Source organism: Acomys minous (genome assembly GCF_964271855.1).
Source record: "Acomys minous genome assembly, chromosome: 6".
NCBI lineage: Eukaryota > Metazoa > Chordata > Mammalia > Rodentia > Muridae > Acomys > Acomys minous.
In genome coordinates this window covers 104593233-104607057 of record NC_140487.1, presented here as the reverse complement: position 1 = coordinate 104607057, position 13825 = coordinate 104593233, and the positions used below count along the sequence as shown (strand labels likewise).

The following is a 13825-nucleotide window of genomic DNA, read 5'->3' as shown; positions in this document are numbered from 1 at the left end:
TACTTTCCCCAAGCTTCCCCTCCACTTCTGAGACACCAGTCTCTGGGTCTTGGACTCACTGGGACATTACTCCAGTGGGTAATGACGTTTTAATAGGTTCTCCCCCCCCCCCCCCGCCATGGTTCAGCCATCAAGACAGGAGTGTTGATTCTCAAATTATCATGTCCAACATCCCTGCAGAGGTTCTAGTAGGTTCCGAGGCACCTTAAGAAAAGTCTAGCTAAACTGGGCGTGGTGGCGCATGCCTTTAATCCCAGCACTTGGGAGGCAGAGGCAGGTGGATCGCTGTGAGTTTGAGGCCAGCCTGGTCTACAAAGTGAGTCCAGGATAGTCAAGGATACACAGAGAAACCCTGTCTCGAAAAAAACAAAAACAAAAACAAGTCTATCTGTAAGTAGCTTAGTGGCAGGCTTCTTAAGACTATGCAAGCCCTGGGTTGTCACCATCATACAAGAGGCAAATAGCCCACCTCAGGCTCCACCCACCTGGCTGCTTTCACCTTGGTCTGCCCTCCCACTGTGCTCCTGTACTTAACAGCACATCTGATCGCCTTCCTCCTTGAAAGGCTTAGGTCCCTCTTCCCTACCTAGCCCTCTACTGCAGGATTAGCATCTGACGCACCAAAGGCTGAGTGAACCAAAGCTGTCCCCAAGTCCCTGCATCTTGTGAGCATGGAGCAGCTCCATCTAGACACAGCTGCTGGACACCGGAGAGGCCGGGATGTTGGCTTTCCATGTGGCCTTGGTGGGGATGGCAGGCGGAAGCTCAGCTCCGAAGGAGGCCTGCATTTCACTTTGAAGGATGTTGATTTGGAGTGAGGGCAATGAAATGATCTAGTCCTAGCCAAGTGTTATGGATATGCTGTTCCCCAACCCAGGTCCCACCCTCGCCCAAGAACAAAATTTCAGGCACACAGTCATCCCTGGGAAAAAGCCACAGAAGAGGCAGATTTTACAATTTATTTTTTAAAAACAAAACAAAAGGTTAAAAAAGTCCTTCATTTCCAACCCTGCCGGGTATGGGGAAGGGGGCAGAGCAAGTTGAGAAAGTGCCCACCCCTCTCAGGAAGAGTCTGACTTCCCAGAGTTGGTAAAGGGCAGGGCAAGTGAGAGGCAGGCCCCAGCCCTTCCTGGTTTGCCCCCCTTTAGGTAGCTGTTAGGCTGTACAAGTTTTACAAGCAAGTGTGGGGGTGGAAAGCCAAAGGATGCTTCCACAGTGCCTCCAGCCAGTCTTCAGTTACAAACTGCCTCCCATGGGTGAGTGTGTAAGTGTGTGTAAGGGAGGGCAGGCAGGTAAGCAACAGGAGGCTCGGCCTTTGGGTTCCGTGGCCTAGCCTCTGTAGCTTCCTTATGTTGTCTGCCAGCCAGCAGGACACACTGCAAGTTTCGTGTAAGGAGACCTTCCCAGAACCCTCCTGCCATCTGGAGGGGCACTCTAATCTCCAACTCTTGGGATCTGCCCTTCCTTCTGTTCCCCAGCCTCGGGCTGAGTGGAGTCCAGGACAAAGCACTAAGTGGCTGTTTGCTACAAAACACCTGGAGATGCCAGAGGGAGCTCATGGCCTGTCAGTCAATCCAGGCTCCCAGTCACACAGTCAGTCATACACACAGCGTTAAGGCGTCTGCGCCAGCAGGCATGGCCAAACTAGGCCCAGCTTCTCTCTCTCCACCTGTAGAGGGTACAGGGATAGGACCCCTGGGTGCTGTGGGGACAGGCTGAAGGGGAGAAGCTGGCAGCGGAAGGGTAGCCCGGCCTGGAGAGAGAGAGAGAAGGGAGAAGGCAAGGGCTTTCGAGACCCCGTCCAGGCCTGCTGGCTGCCCTTGGAGTAACCCAACTCAGGTTGGGGAGCCCTGACCATAAACCCCCTGGAAAACGGGGGACAGAGAAAGGAGAAGGGAGCGGGCTAGAACATTGGGACTTTGGAGGAAGCCAGTGCTATCAGTATTTACAAGCGCAAAGCCCCATCTTCTGTGCCACCTCCCTCTCCCTTCCCACAGAAATGGCCCCTGAGAGCCACTGACGAGGCACTCAGACCTCCTCACAGCTGCACCCCTAGGGAGAGCCCCTTCCCTCCAACCGGCCCTATCCTGGGCTCCTCAGGAATGTCTGTGTGGCTCTGCTCCATCAGGAGGTGGCGCCCGCCTGGGGCTAACCCCCAGCTGCCCTGTGGGTGGCGGCGGGCAGGCAGCAGAGACCTAGGAGTCCTTGAGCATGCTGATGCGTGCGTAGATCTTTAGGGCAGGCCCCAGCTTGATGTTCATGGCGCTCATCAGGTGGTCCTCCTTGAGCAGCAGCAGGGCTTGCCCATCAATTTCCTGGGCGCGGAACTCCTCTGCAATCTCCTGGCAGCCTGAGGACGACCATGGACAAACAGCAGCAGTTAGAGACAAGCCCTGGCTCGCAAAACCCTCAGCATGGCGCCTTAGGGCAGTACTGCTGTTCTCTGCTGTTCTCGTCTGACAGCTGAGAGGCTACTGACTGAGCCCAGGAGTCAGGATGCTGGCTTCCTCAGGCACACCCTTGTTCCAACCCCTCCCTTGACTGACTGTCCCAGGTGTTGGGTTGGTACAGAGGGCAAGCATGTGGCTGCTGAAGCCTCACAGAGGACAGTGGCTTTCCCTACTCTTGCACATAGCTTATTTAAGGGCAAACAGAGCACCATGCAGAACTCTCCCTCAGCCTCCTCTGGAGAGATGCTGGTGGCTAGCAGGAGAGGCCTCTTGCCATTCTGACTGAGCTGTTTGGAAGTGGATGCTGGCCTCGACCTCAGATGCTGCTGTCCTGGCTGACGTCCTCAGTGAGACTTCCACTGCAGCCACAGCAAATGCCTGATCCATACAACTTTGAGAAAATGGATGGGTCATTACTGCTTAAAGCCAAGCTTTCAAGTAATTTGTCTCACAGCAATATATTGATAACAGATTTTTTTGTACTCTAGATAGAGGGGAAATATTTAAAAACTTTGAACAAGTAGGGATGGTCTAGTACTGGGCCTGGCAGCAGCTGGGACCGGCAGAGGAACAATGACTGCCCAAGGTGATTTGGGACCCTGAGTAGGAGTCCCACAGCACAGGAAAGCATTGTTGGAACCTGAAAGGAGAGAGAGGAAACTGCTCCCAGGGGCTGGAAAGGCTAGGATCCAGCCACCCGTTAGAAAGCAGCAAGTACAGCAACATGGAGCTGGGGACAGGAAGTGCAGCTCCCAGTGAGTTGAGTGGCTAAAAGACATTTCAGGCAGAAGGCTGAGGGTGTGTCCTGGCTTCTTGTTGGAGAGAGGAGGAAAAGAAAGAAAAAGTGGTTCTATGTACCATGGCCAGTATTTGCTGGTTCAGGAGCCCTCAGCTCTTCAGACGGCCAATGGTGCTGGGGATTAGAAAAGAGTGTCCAGTGTGGTGACACATGCCTTTAATCTCAGCTCTTGGGAGGTAGAGGCAGGCAGATCTCTCTGAGTTTGAGGCCTGGTCTACAGAGTAAGTTCCAGGACAGCCAGAGCTATATAGTGAGAGCCTGTCTTTAAAAAACAACCAAGGGCTGGAGAGATGGCTCAGAGGTTAAGAACACTGACTGCTCCTCCAGAGGTCCCGCGTTCAATTCCCAGCAACTACATGGTGGCTCACAGCCATCTATACTGTGATCTGATGTCCTCTGGTGTGCAGGTGTACATGAAGGCAGAGCACTGTATACGTAATGAATCAATCTTAAACAAACAACCAAACACCAAACAAAAAACCCAAATCAAAACCAAACCAAACCAACAACCAGAAACCTCCCCAAACAGTTTCTAGGCTAGGATGAGACCTCTTGTAAAACTGATGGTGTAACATACATGCTTCCTTAAGGTGCAGCGGCCCTCACCTGTAACAAAAACACTGGGAGACTCAGGCTGGAGGAGGATGATGAGTTCAAACCTAGGCTGAGCTACATAGGAAGACCTTGCCTTAAACAACGCCCCCTCCCCCCCTTCAAGGCTTTGAAGACCTAAAGTGACAACCTGGAGGAAAGGCTCTCCACGGTGTCCATAGGCTGGCCACATGGATTCCGACCAACTGCAGGACTCCCAAGAATCCTCAAGGCCCCTGAAGAAATCTGACATTACAGAAAGATGATTTGAGGTGTGGTTTTTGTTTGATGGAATGAACCCCAACAAGATTCAGAGACTTTTAAGAAAATTATATTGTCAGAAATATTGCCAGGTGGGACTGAAAAGCTCAGAGGTAATAGGAAGTAAAAGCAGGAATTACAATAAGCACTGTAATTTAACACTCAGGCGGCCTTTCCGGAAAGGGCAGGTGACTCAGGGTGGGTAAGTCACTCCAGGCTTTGAATTCTTAGAAGGGAATGGCAACCAGGGCTACCCAGGGCTGGTGGGTCAGAGCTGCCTGCGTGTTTCCTGTCTTCCCTCCGTTACCTCTTAGGTCCTAGGGTTGTGGTGGGCAAGAGACAACTTGTCTTACTTCTCAGATCTCTAGACTAGGGAACCACACCTGTGCAGCAGGGCCAGCGCTCTCCATGCCCAGACTTGACTCAAGAGAATGCCTGCATAGACTGGGTTGTAGGCAAGCCTGTCAGACATTTTCTCAACTAGTGACTGATGGGGGGAGGGCCCGGCCTACTGAGGCTGAGGTCGTCCCTGGGCTGGTGGTCCTGGTTCCATAAGAAAGCAGGCTGAGCAAGCCATGGGGAGCAACCCAGTAAGTAGCACTCCTTCTTGGCCTCTGCCTCAGCTCCTGCCTCCAGGTTCCTGCCTTGAGTTCCTGTCCTGATTTCCTTCAATAATGGACCACATGTAGAAGTGTGAATCAAACAAATGCTTCTCTCCCCATCTTGCTTTTGGCCATGGTGTTTCATCCCAGCAATAGAAACCCCAGCTAAGTCAGCCTGTGAGTTTCCCCAAAGGACAGAGCTTATCTGTGTGGCCAATAAGACACTGTAGGAACAGCAGAGCTTATCTATGTGGCCAATAAGACATTGTAGGAACAGCAGAGCTTATCTGTGTGGCCAATAAGACATTGTAGGAACAGCAGAGCTTATCTGTGTGGCCAATAAGACACTGTAGGAACAGCAGAATGTAATTTCTGAGGCTGAGTAGAGAGAGGGCAGATGGTTTCTTCAAGTTGCTCTCTAGAATCTACTATCTGTGGGGAAAACCTGTTATCCTGCTTGCTCTAAGAGGCCCATATAGAGGCCACCTGCCAACAGCCAGTCCCTTCCTGCACACCATGTGAGGATCCTACAGTCCCTGAGAGGCCTTCAGGTGGCCTAGGCCTTGGCTGACACAAGGCTACATCCTTATAAAGGACCCTGGGACAGGGTTGCAGAGACTTCCTATGTCCTCACCCACAGTAACTGTATGGCAAATTTGGGGGGACAGTGATGGACAATAAACTAGGCTAAGTGAGAGTGCTAGAACTGGAACCAGTCCTGTCTGGCCTCCAAGACTGCGCTCCCAGTTTCTATACCGCCCTGCAACAGGCTTGTGGCTGCCATTACTGCTGACCTGGCAGTGGATGTGTGAGGCTGGCAGAAAGGTGAGAAGTTCTGGGGTTCCCCTGGAGGAATCTGGAATGCCAGGTCATCTGCCTTCCCAAGTGTGAGTGCTGATGGCGGCCGCAGACCCGCCTGCCCTCCACCCCATGTACTTGATGTACTTCACTTCCCAGAGCAGCAGCTCTCACCGCAGCCCTGAAGGGTTCCTCAGAGTCCTAGTGGCAGCTGCTCCCCCCACTCCCTCCTCACCCCCTGCCAGTCCAGCAGGGGAAGAGTTTCTAAGGCGCTTACCTGGCAGCGAGCGGATGAACTCACAGACGTCCTCTACGTTCCACTTGGTGGGCTCACTGGGCAGGAAGTGGTGCCCCATGCCCACCAGGTCCCGCACGTGCACGTCAGGGAGCTCCAGAGCCCTCTGGCCTTGTCGCCGTCGGGAGGTGGACGAGCTGGCTGAGATGGGCGACAGGGGTTCCTCATAGCTTGAGTTATCTGAGCACCGGCTGGAGTCTTCCTGGCTATGTGTCAGCTGCAAGGCAGCAGTAACTGAGAGGGGCACAGTGCCTGAGGGCTGGGAGCAGAGAGAAACAGCGGTCTTCAGGACTGGAGAACGAGCACTCCAGCATATCCAGGACAGGTGGAGGCCGGAGCTGCGCCCTTTCTGTGTGGTTCACGACTCGTGGAGTCACATCTCCTGTGCTTCCTGCTCTTCAGCCCTCAGCCCCTCAGCACTGTCCCACGTGCTGTGCTGTACCACAATGATGTGCTTTTCGGTCCGCTCTCTACGTGATGTTTAGTGCGGCCCGGACTAGCAGGAGGAACTTCTTGCATGCGTACAGTCTGGACTGCAGCACTTAGCAGATTCTTAACAAGGTGCAAGACAGGACCACCAGCCATCTCCACAGCAAGATGGAGGCAAGGGCGGAGACTGCCAAGCTTGGCTGCGAGCTCCTTTAAGAGTGTGCCCTTGAACCTTTAGTGCACAACAGGGTTCCTCGCATGGAACTGGTGGGAAACTACTTAATGGAGGAACACCCTTGTCAACTTGGTGCTCCAGTTTTCACGGGGGGAGGGGAGGCAGAAAGGTAGTAGGGGAAACAGTGGAGGCTGCAGCCATCTCTCCCAGCCTAACAAGAAGGTAACTGAACAGCTTTTCTTCACAGAGCCAACAGGTGAGAACCAGAAGTCAAGAATGGATGGCAACCTCAAGGGGGTAATTCTAGGGTCAGACTCCTGGAAGGGTGAAGACCCCTAGGTCTAAAGGAAGAGCCCTAAGGGAGCCGGGAAAGGCTGGATGTGACACCTGTAAGAGGTGAAAGCAGTGTGCTGGAAGGAACAGCATGCCATGTGACGCTTGGAGCATTTGTGGGAACAGGGCTCTGGCCTCTTACCTGCTTCTTGGTATCCTTGGTAAGTGTGGGCAGACTGGCCTTGCTGGCCCGTCGGCGGTTATGGGTTGTGGTCCCTGCCTTCTGCAGCTTGCTCCGGTCTGAGTGAAAAAGTCCCACTCGTTTGGTGCATCCCACATTATACCTGTCAGACAGGAGCAAGCGAGTCAGAGCAGGGCCCTGGGTGGCACAGACAGCCCGCCATCTGGGAAACCTCCGCCTGTCTACAGGCACGAACTCTGACTCCTGTGAGTCTCTGGCAGGCATGGGAGCTCTGAGCCCTTCTGGGAGTCAGGGCGTGATTCCAGGTGCCTTCTGAAACTGGGCTCATGAGGATATGAGGGACTGCCAGCGACGTGTTTAATTCAACTACCCAGAGCATGGCTACCTCATGGCTGCTGCACACCATGATGCCAGGCAAGTACTCTGTCTACTGTCCTGGAGTGTGGCCTGACTGCCTGACCAAAGGCTCTGGCTCCCTCAGCACAGACTGGGCAGCATGGCTGACAACAGGAACTCTGAGGCATCACACACACCACCTCTGCCTAGAACCTAGAGAGTTATCTTCGTGTTCTAGGCTTTCAAGGTTAAGCTGTTCCCACAAGAGTTGTCTGCCTACCTGTCTGTCTCCTTTTGTTTTAGGTTGAGACAAGGTCTCCTCAGGCAGTCCCTGCTCTACAGTGGAGGCTAACCTCATCCTTGAGTCAATCCTGCCTTGGCCATTCAAGTGCTGGGGTCTAGATCTGCAGCACCACGCCTGCTTTAAAGCAGCATCTCAATAAATGTCAGTGGTTTTTATCATCATCAATTTTCCAGGCGGGATAAAAGCTTGCCATGGTTCTGGGATGTTTTATTTCTGCGGACAGCTTTACCCTAAGTGTATGGCAGCTGCCCTTGGGGCCCAGATAATAGGCTGCTTTCTTTGCTTGGACAGCAAAGCTTCCTCTCATACTCCAGGAAGAGGAGGCTCTTCTGGTTTCCCAGGCCCAGTGCACTCACCTGATGCACTTGGATACAGTGCCTTAACTAGGTAGGCCAGGGAGCTCATAGGGTAAATGAGCCTCACCTGCAGCATCCAAGGCAGGTGATTACTTGAAGGAGGACACAAGGTACAATCCTAGAGACATGAAAGGAGCTGGCACAGTAGTGGGGCTCAGGCCACTCACCTCTTTGCACAAGCCATGGAACAGAAGCGCTTGGAACGCTTGAACTTGTAGGCAAAGTCCACCCGTCCACAGAGCTCGCACTTGAGCTTGAGGGGGGTACCCTCCTCTTTGGATTCTGTAAAATATGGAAACGGCTGAATGTGGGGGAGAGACTGTGACAGGTAGACAGCCACAGGTGCTTCCTGTCCTGCCTCTTCATGTCATTGGGATATAACGCCCAGTGGCATCCATTTAGAAAACGGCAGCCTTTGCCACTCATTGTGAAGGGACTAGGTCTCCCACTGGAGTTCCTCGAGAGTGTTGGTGATGGGTCTTGCCAACTGTGTGCCCGGGGCACAGCAGACTTGGGCAAAGCTAGCATCCTTCCCATGACCATGAAAGGAGCAGAAGGCTCACACAAGCTAAGAACCGTCCTTGCCTGGCCACAGCTATGCCTTAGAGCCATCCCGCCTCAAAGGCAGCCTCTTGAGGCAGCAAAAGGGGCGTACGCCTGCCTGGTGCTGTCCTTACCCTCACTTCTAGAGCCCAGCAACGGCCCCCACAGGAAGTGACGTTCTGAAGGCATGTGGTTGTGTTGCTGGAGAGGCAGGGGATGAGGCTCTTATTCCTCCTGTCCCTGTTCTACAGGGACAGAAGCTGAGCAGGCGCTGGTGAAATGTTCACTGGGAAGAAATGTTCCTTGGCCGCCGCTCAGGGTTCCTCCACAGACACAAGAAAGGGGACCTGTGAGGCCCCCCCTTCTGCCTATCCCAGAAGACCTGAGCCCCACAACTGTGGCGCTTACCTTGCAGGTAGGGCTCCTCCATCTCTGAGTCAGTAGTGGTGGTGTGATCCTGCTGTGGAAGCTTCTCAGGCAGGAACCCCTGTGCATACTTCTTCTTGAGATTCCCCACCAGCAGGGACGAGCGTCCCACCTAGAGGACAGGTGACATAGAGGCCACAAGGATTAGCTCCTAGACTCCTTGCTCTGCAGCCTTATTATATTACAGGTACAACGTAGCCAGGCAGATATCAACCCCTCCCCATTCTCCCGCATGCCATCGTCCAAGGGTGGCCCACTCAAGTCTCTCTTCTGCTGTTGGTTCCCAAAGCAAGAAACGGTGGGCACCTCCACATGGGGACAACTCAAGAAGTCAGGGGTATTCTCTGCCTAGGTGTGTCCAAGGGATGCAGATCAAATTTCCCTCACCACTCATTTGGTCAGGTATCAGACCGTGTGTTTAGAGGGCACCAGGAGGGGTAGGGCTAAGTGTGAGAGTGTATTACAAGAAACTTAGCACCCCTGATTTCATATTGTTCTCTATCTAACCACAGCCAAGCCAGAGAAAAGGCTGTCACAGGGCACAACTAACTCTAGCCAGAGGACACGCCCCGTGGCTGGCAGCCTTCATGGTGGCTTTGCTCCGTGGCTCCTTGTTTGGTTTGGGTAACGTGGTGGCCAGCTTGCATAGTATGTGGCTCTAGAACGGTGTGAGCTGGCCCTCTGTCTGTCTACACTGTGCAGTCTAAGATACCTCCAGTATTTCTCCAGAGGCAAGAGGAGGACCAGCCTGGGTTTTAGAGGGGGCAGGGACCAGAGCTAGCTCCTTATACGGTAAGCTGCTCCGGGGAGATCGGCCCTTGGCCTTGGCCAACCTCCAGAGGAGAGGCCACAAATGTGCCTGTCTGTTGGCAGTTCAGAAAGTGGTTTGCCCAGTGCAGGAATCAAGCTTAGTCTTCTGGTGACTTATCCCAAGCATGACCAGCAGGCAGATGGCCCCTGGGAGGACTGGGTTCCCAATACACACAAGCCTCCTGAGCTGCGCCTTTTCTGAAGGCCCCTTCACCTGACTCACTCCCTTCTCAAGGCTCTGCTCGCAGAGAGCACTGCGCAGGTTGCCCTCCCATGCCACCATCGTCATTTCCCACACAGCTTGAGAACAGGTTGCTTTTGCTAACTGGCTGAAGTTTTACTGTTCAGATTTTGGCACTGAAATTCAATAAAGTATAAATTTTTCCAAAGCCCACTGTCTTTCATCAAGTACCCCAAGGGGAACTAAGTCCCTCTACTCAAGGGGTCATAGGTCACCAGTCAGGGAACTGCACAAACTTCTAACCAGAGGATCTTGCCAATTATTCTTGAACATAAAGTCATTTTGAACTCTGGAGAAACTCAATCCTAGAGAGAAATTATTCTGACATTTGCAGGATGGGGGAAATGAGCAAGGGTAGAACTGATCACATTTTCAGAAAATTTACATGGAATTGTAAAAATATTCTAGTACACATCCAAAATATACTTAAAAAATAAAAAAATAAAAAGAGGGGAAAAGAAGTAGTCCGTACCGGGAAAGGCTCCGCCCCCTCCTGGATCACAAACCCTTCGATAACATGCGTCAGGATTTGGGGTTTCACAATGGCCTGTGGTGGTTTATTCTCACCATTCTGGGGGGCAGTGCCGGCGATGCTGGAGGCAGAGTTTCCGTTCCCTGAGGTCATGCCGGGGCTGCTGAGGTCGGTCAGTGCATGAACAATGCCCTGCCCTGTCTCTGCACGAGAGGAGAGAGAGAGAGGGGAGGAGAGAGGATAAGAACAGGGATGAACATGAGAATCAGAACAGAGGCCAGCGTGGAGATGGACAGCCAGTGCCTACAGTGCACACCCAGGCCACAGGGCCAGGCGGGCAGCCCTACCTTCTACAGCCTATTACAAGGGATGGTGCTTTCGTGGTCGGACCACGCAGTGCGAGTGCTTTCAGCTTTGCAGTAATTTGGCTTTGCAGCTGTTTGAGATCTTAAGTAGCTACTCGAGATCTATCCAGGCTGAGCAGGCCAGAATTCTGCCCCTGAGGAGGTAAGACCTTAGCCAGTACTAGGGTAGACAGAGCAACACTCAGCTTACAGAGAGCTCCAAATGTGACCAAGACAGTTAGCGCCAAACCAAGAAGCTCTTCTACATGGTATAACAGGAAGGCGTGGTGGACCAAGGTTAAAACACTCCTGGTGTAACAGAGCAGCTGGGCAGACAGAGGTTAAAGCAGTCTTCTATGGGGCTCCTTGGAGAGTCAGATTTTAACAGCACTCTGAAACTGATGCCCAGGAAACTGGGGGACTGAAACACCAGTAGCACTATCCTTTGGAGGCCACTGCACTAGGTTACAGGGTTATTTTCTTTCTCCAATGTTGAAGATATTGGCGCAGCTGCCGTTTCTCTCTGCTGACCCTGACCCTTACTCATGTGTCTTGCTCAGAGTGCACGATATACTCCATGTAGCCCTCTGCAGGCCGTAGAGCCGCTCCCATCTCTCTGCAGACAACCTTGCTAACGTCTCCTCTGGAAACAACACAAGGCTCCCGAGAGTGGGATGGGCGCCCCACAGCCCTCAGGCTGAGCTTCCTTTCCCTTTTGCCAGCATCTCCGGAGTGATGTGCCTCACTGCTGCGGGTACAAGGCTTCAACACCCCAATTTTAGAGACCTCTCCCCAACCTCTTCCCCAAGCTTGTTCTGTCACCACCAAGTGCTCAGTGAGCTGAGGTACCTTTAACCAGGAACTTCCTAAAAGAGAAAAGTGGAAAAGCTGTTTCTTTATAGCAACAAGCTATTAGTATTAAGCATACGCCAGTAGTGTGATAAAATTAAAAACAGTATTAAAATAATAAAACAAAAAATAATTGCAATATATTGTTAATGGTAATTTTTGTACAACACTTCCTATGAAAACGTTATTTTTTAATAAGGACCCAAAATATTCCCAGGAAATGGGAATTCATGGTGTCTAATCATGCACACAAGGAAATAAAAACAGATGTTTTTAGTGACAATTTCTAACCAGGCTCCAGCAGATCTCTGACCTCTGCTCTATTTTCTTACAGCAGTCCTGATCCACAGAACCAGGACCAACCTTTCATAATGAAAGTACAGGCTATGACCTCCTTTGGTCTCTATTCCTACAGGACCCAACAACAGACTGCAGAGCCAAACAGAAGCCACCCAGGAGAGGTGACTGGTAAGAGGTTTAAAAAACAAACTCCTGGGGGCTGGAGAGATGGCTGAGTGGTTAGGAGCAATGACTGCTCTACCAGAGGACCTGGGTTCAATTCCCAGCACCCACATGGCAGCTCACAACTGTCTGTAACTCTAAGATCTGGCACTCTCATGGACATAAATGTGTGAAGCAGGCAACACACCAACACATATAAATAAAAATAAGCTATAAAAAAACAAACCCCTGGGACTGCTGAGATGGCTCAGTGGGTGTCCTTGTTGGACAAGCTGTATGACCTGAGTCTGAAGCCTAGAATCTATGGTGGAAAGAGAAAAGGAGCTCTGAAAACTGTCATCTGAACCTCCACATCTGCATCTTAATATGTGTATGTAATTAATTTGTTTGATCTAAAGCCATATCAACAAGTTATAAAAAATTCTTTAAATGTTTATGTTAATGTGAGATAAATTTTAATAGCTTTGGCTTTTCTGTAGAAAACTAGATACAGTCCCATTTTTCTTTCCTTTTCTTTCTTTCTTTTTTATTTTTGAGATAAGGTTTTCATATTCAGCCCTGACTGTCCTGGAACTCACTCTGTAGCCCAGGCTGGCTTCAAACTCACAGAGATCTGCCTGCCTCTGCCTCCTGAATGCTGGGATTAAAGATGTGTGCCACCACCCCTGGCTGGAAATTCTGTTTGGAATTAGTCTTTTTAATCAGTAAAAGTGTTCAGAAACTGAAAAACAAATTTACAACTAGGATGGTGCTAACAACACAAGCAATCAAACTGTTTCTCTTTTATAGCCTGTGTTTATTCAGTTTTTCCCTTGCTTTTATTTTCTAATATTTTAAGTATATATAGGTATATAGATTTTATTTAAAATGATCGATAAGTGTTGTTCAAACATAAAGCTTACTACGAAAGCTGAATGCTACATTTAGATGAAGGCTGTTTTCCTCCTATTTAAAGCCCAGCGAAACAGTCCCTGAGGATCCCAACACCCTGTGGATCACAAAAAGCTCAAGTCAGCTGACCTGGTAACCAGTCTCTTACCAATGCTCGAACATTCTACGGTGCTCCCTGCCCAGAGACTCCCAGCATTTGTCTGTCTGAAGGCTAGCGACAGAGGAACTAACTCTAAGGTAGACTGCTGCTACCTTGGGGAGTACAACTACAAAGTTCTTCTTTATAATGAGTCCAAATCTGACTTCCTGCTAGTTTCTGCCCACTAACTCTGGTTATGCTCCTTAAGATCAGAGACAGAATCTAAGCGGATGTGTATACTGATCAAACAGGCTTAGACAAAGCTTAGGGACTGTCTCTATCGGGGAGTGGATTATGCCACGTCCTGGCCCTCACATATAGCTTGTTTGATGGGATATAAAATAAAGATGTCAGGACCTACCTTAATGACCACCAAGTGTGCACCTCAGAGAGGGAGTTTTGGTTCATTATCTGTCTCTCCATCTAGACAAGGGGCTCACCACGTTGCTCAGGCCAGCCTTAATCTTGAGATCTTACTGTCTTAGCCATGCTGTCTCCCAGCCTCCCAGCGCTGGGACCACAGCTATGTACTGCCTCACCTGGCTACTGTGTGCCTTTGAACAGCCACAGTCCTGCCTGAGAGCACAGGCTGCAGGAAGTGAGTAGTTTACCGTGCCACTGGTACGTGCTATGGAATTAACTGGAAGGAATCCACTTTTCTTACCATTCTGGGATCACTGCTGCCGACCATTGGTCACTGATGTTCATGCCTAAGCTGCTCTTGATACTTTGCCCCCTTTTGTGGACTCTTTCTAGCCCTGCTCAACTGCAGTGTCC

At 51.1% G+C, this 13825-nt stretch overlaps 1 protein-coding gene across 4 annotated transcripts in view; it reads right to left on the bottom strand.

The window, feature by feature from the left end:
• Positions 1-945: 945 nt before the first annotated feature.
• The window catches only part of PHC2 (polyhomeotic homolog 2), a 103079-nt gene continuing 90199 nt past the window's right edge, over positions 946-13825 (bottom strand). For all 4 annotated transcript variants that reach the window (XM_084784633.1, XM_084784634.1, XM_084784635.1 and 1 more), the window contains 6 exons: positions 10364-10566; positions 8823-8952; positions 8039-8153; positions 6876-7017; positions 5779-6055; positions 946-2350 (listed from right to left, as the gene is read on the bottom strand). In XM_084784633.1, the coding sequence (XP_084640759.1) occupies positions 2196-2350; positions 5779-6055; positions 6876-7017; positions 8039-8153; positions 8823-8952; positions 10364-10566 (1022 nt within the window). In that variant the 3' untranslated portion in view covers positions 946-2195. The remainder of the gene's footprint in view (positions 2351-5778; positions 6056-6875; positions 7018-8038; positions 8154-8822; positions 8953-10363; positions 10567-13825) is intronic.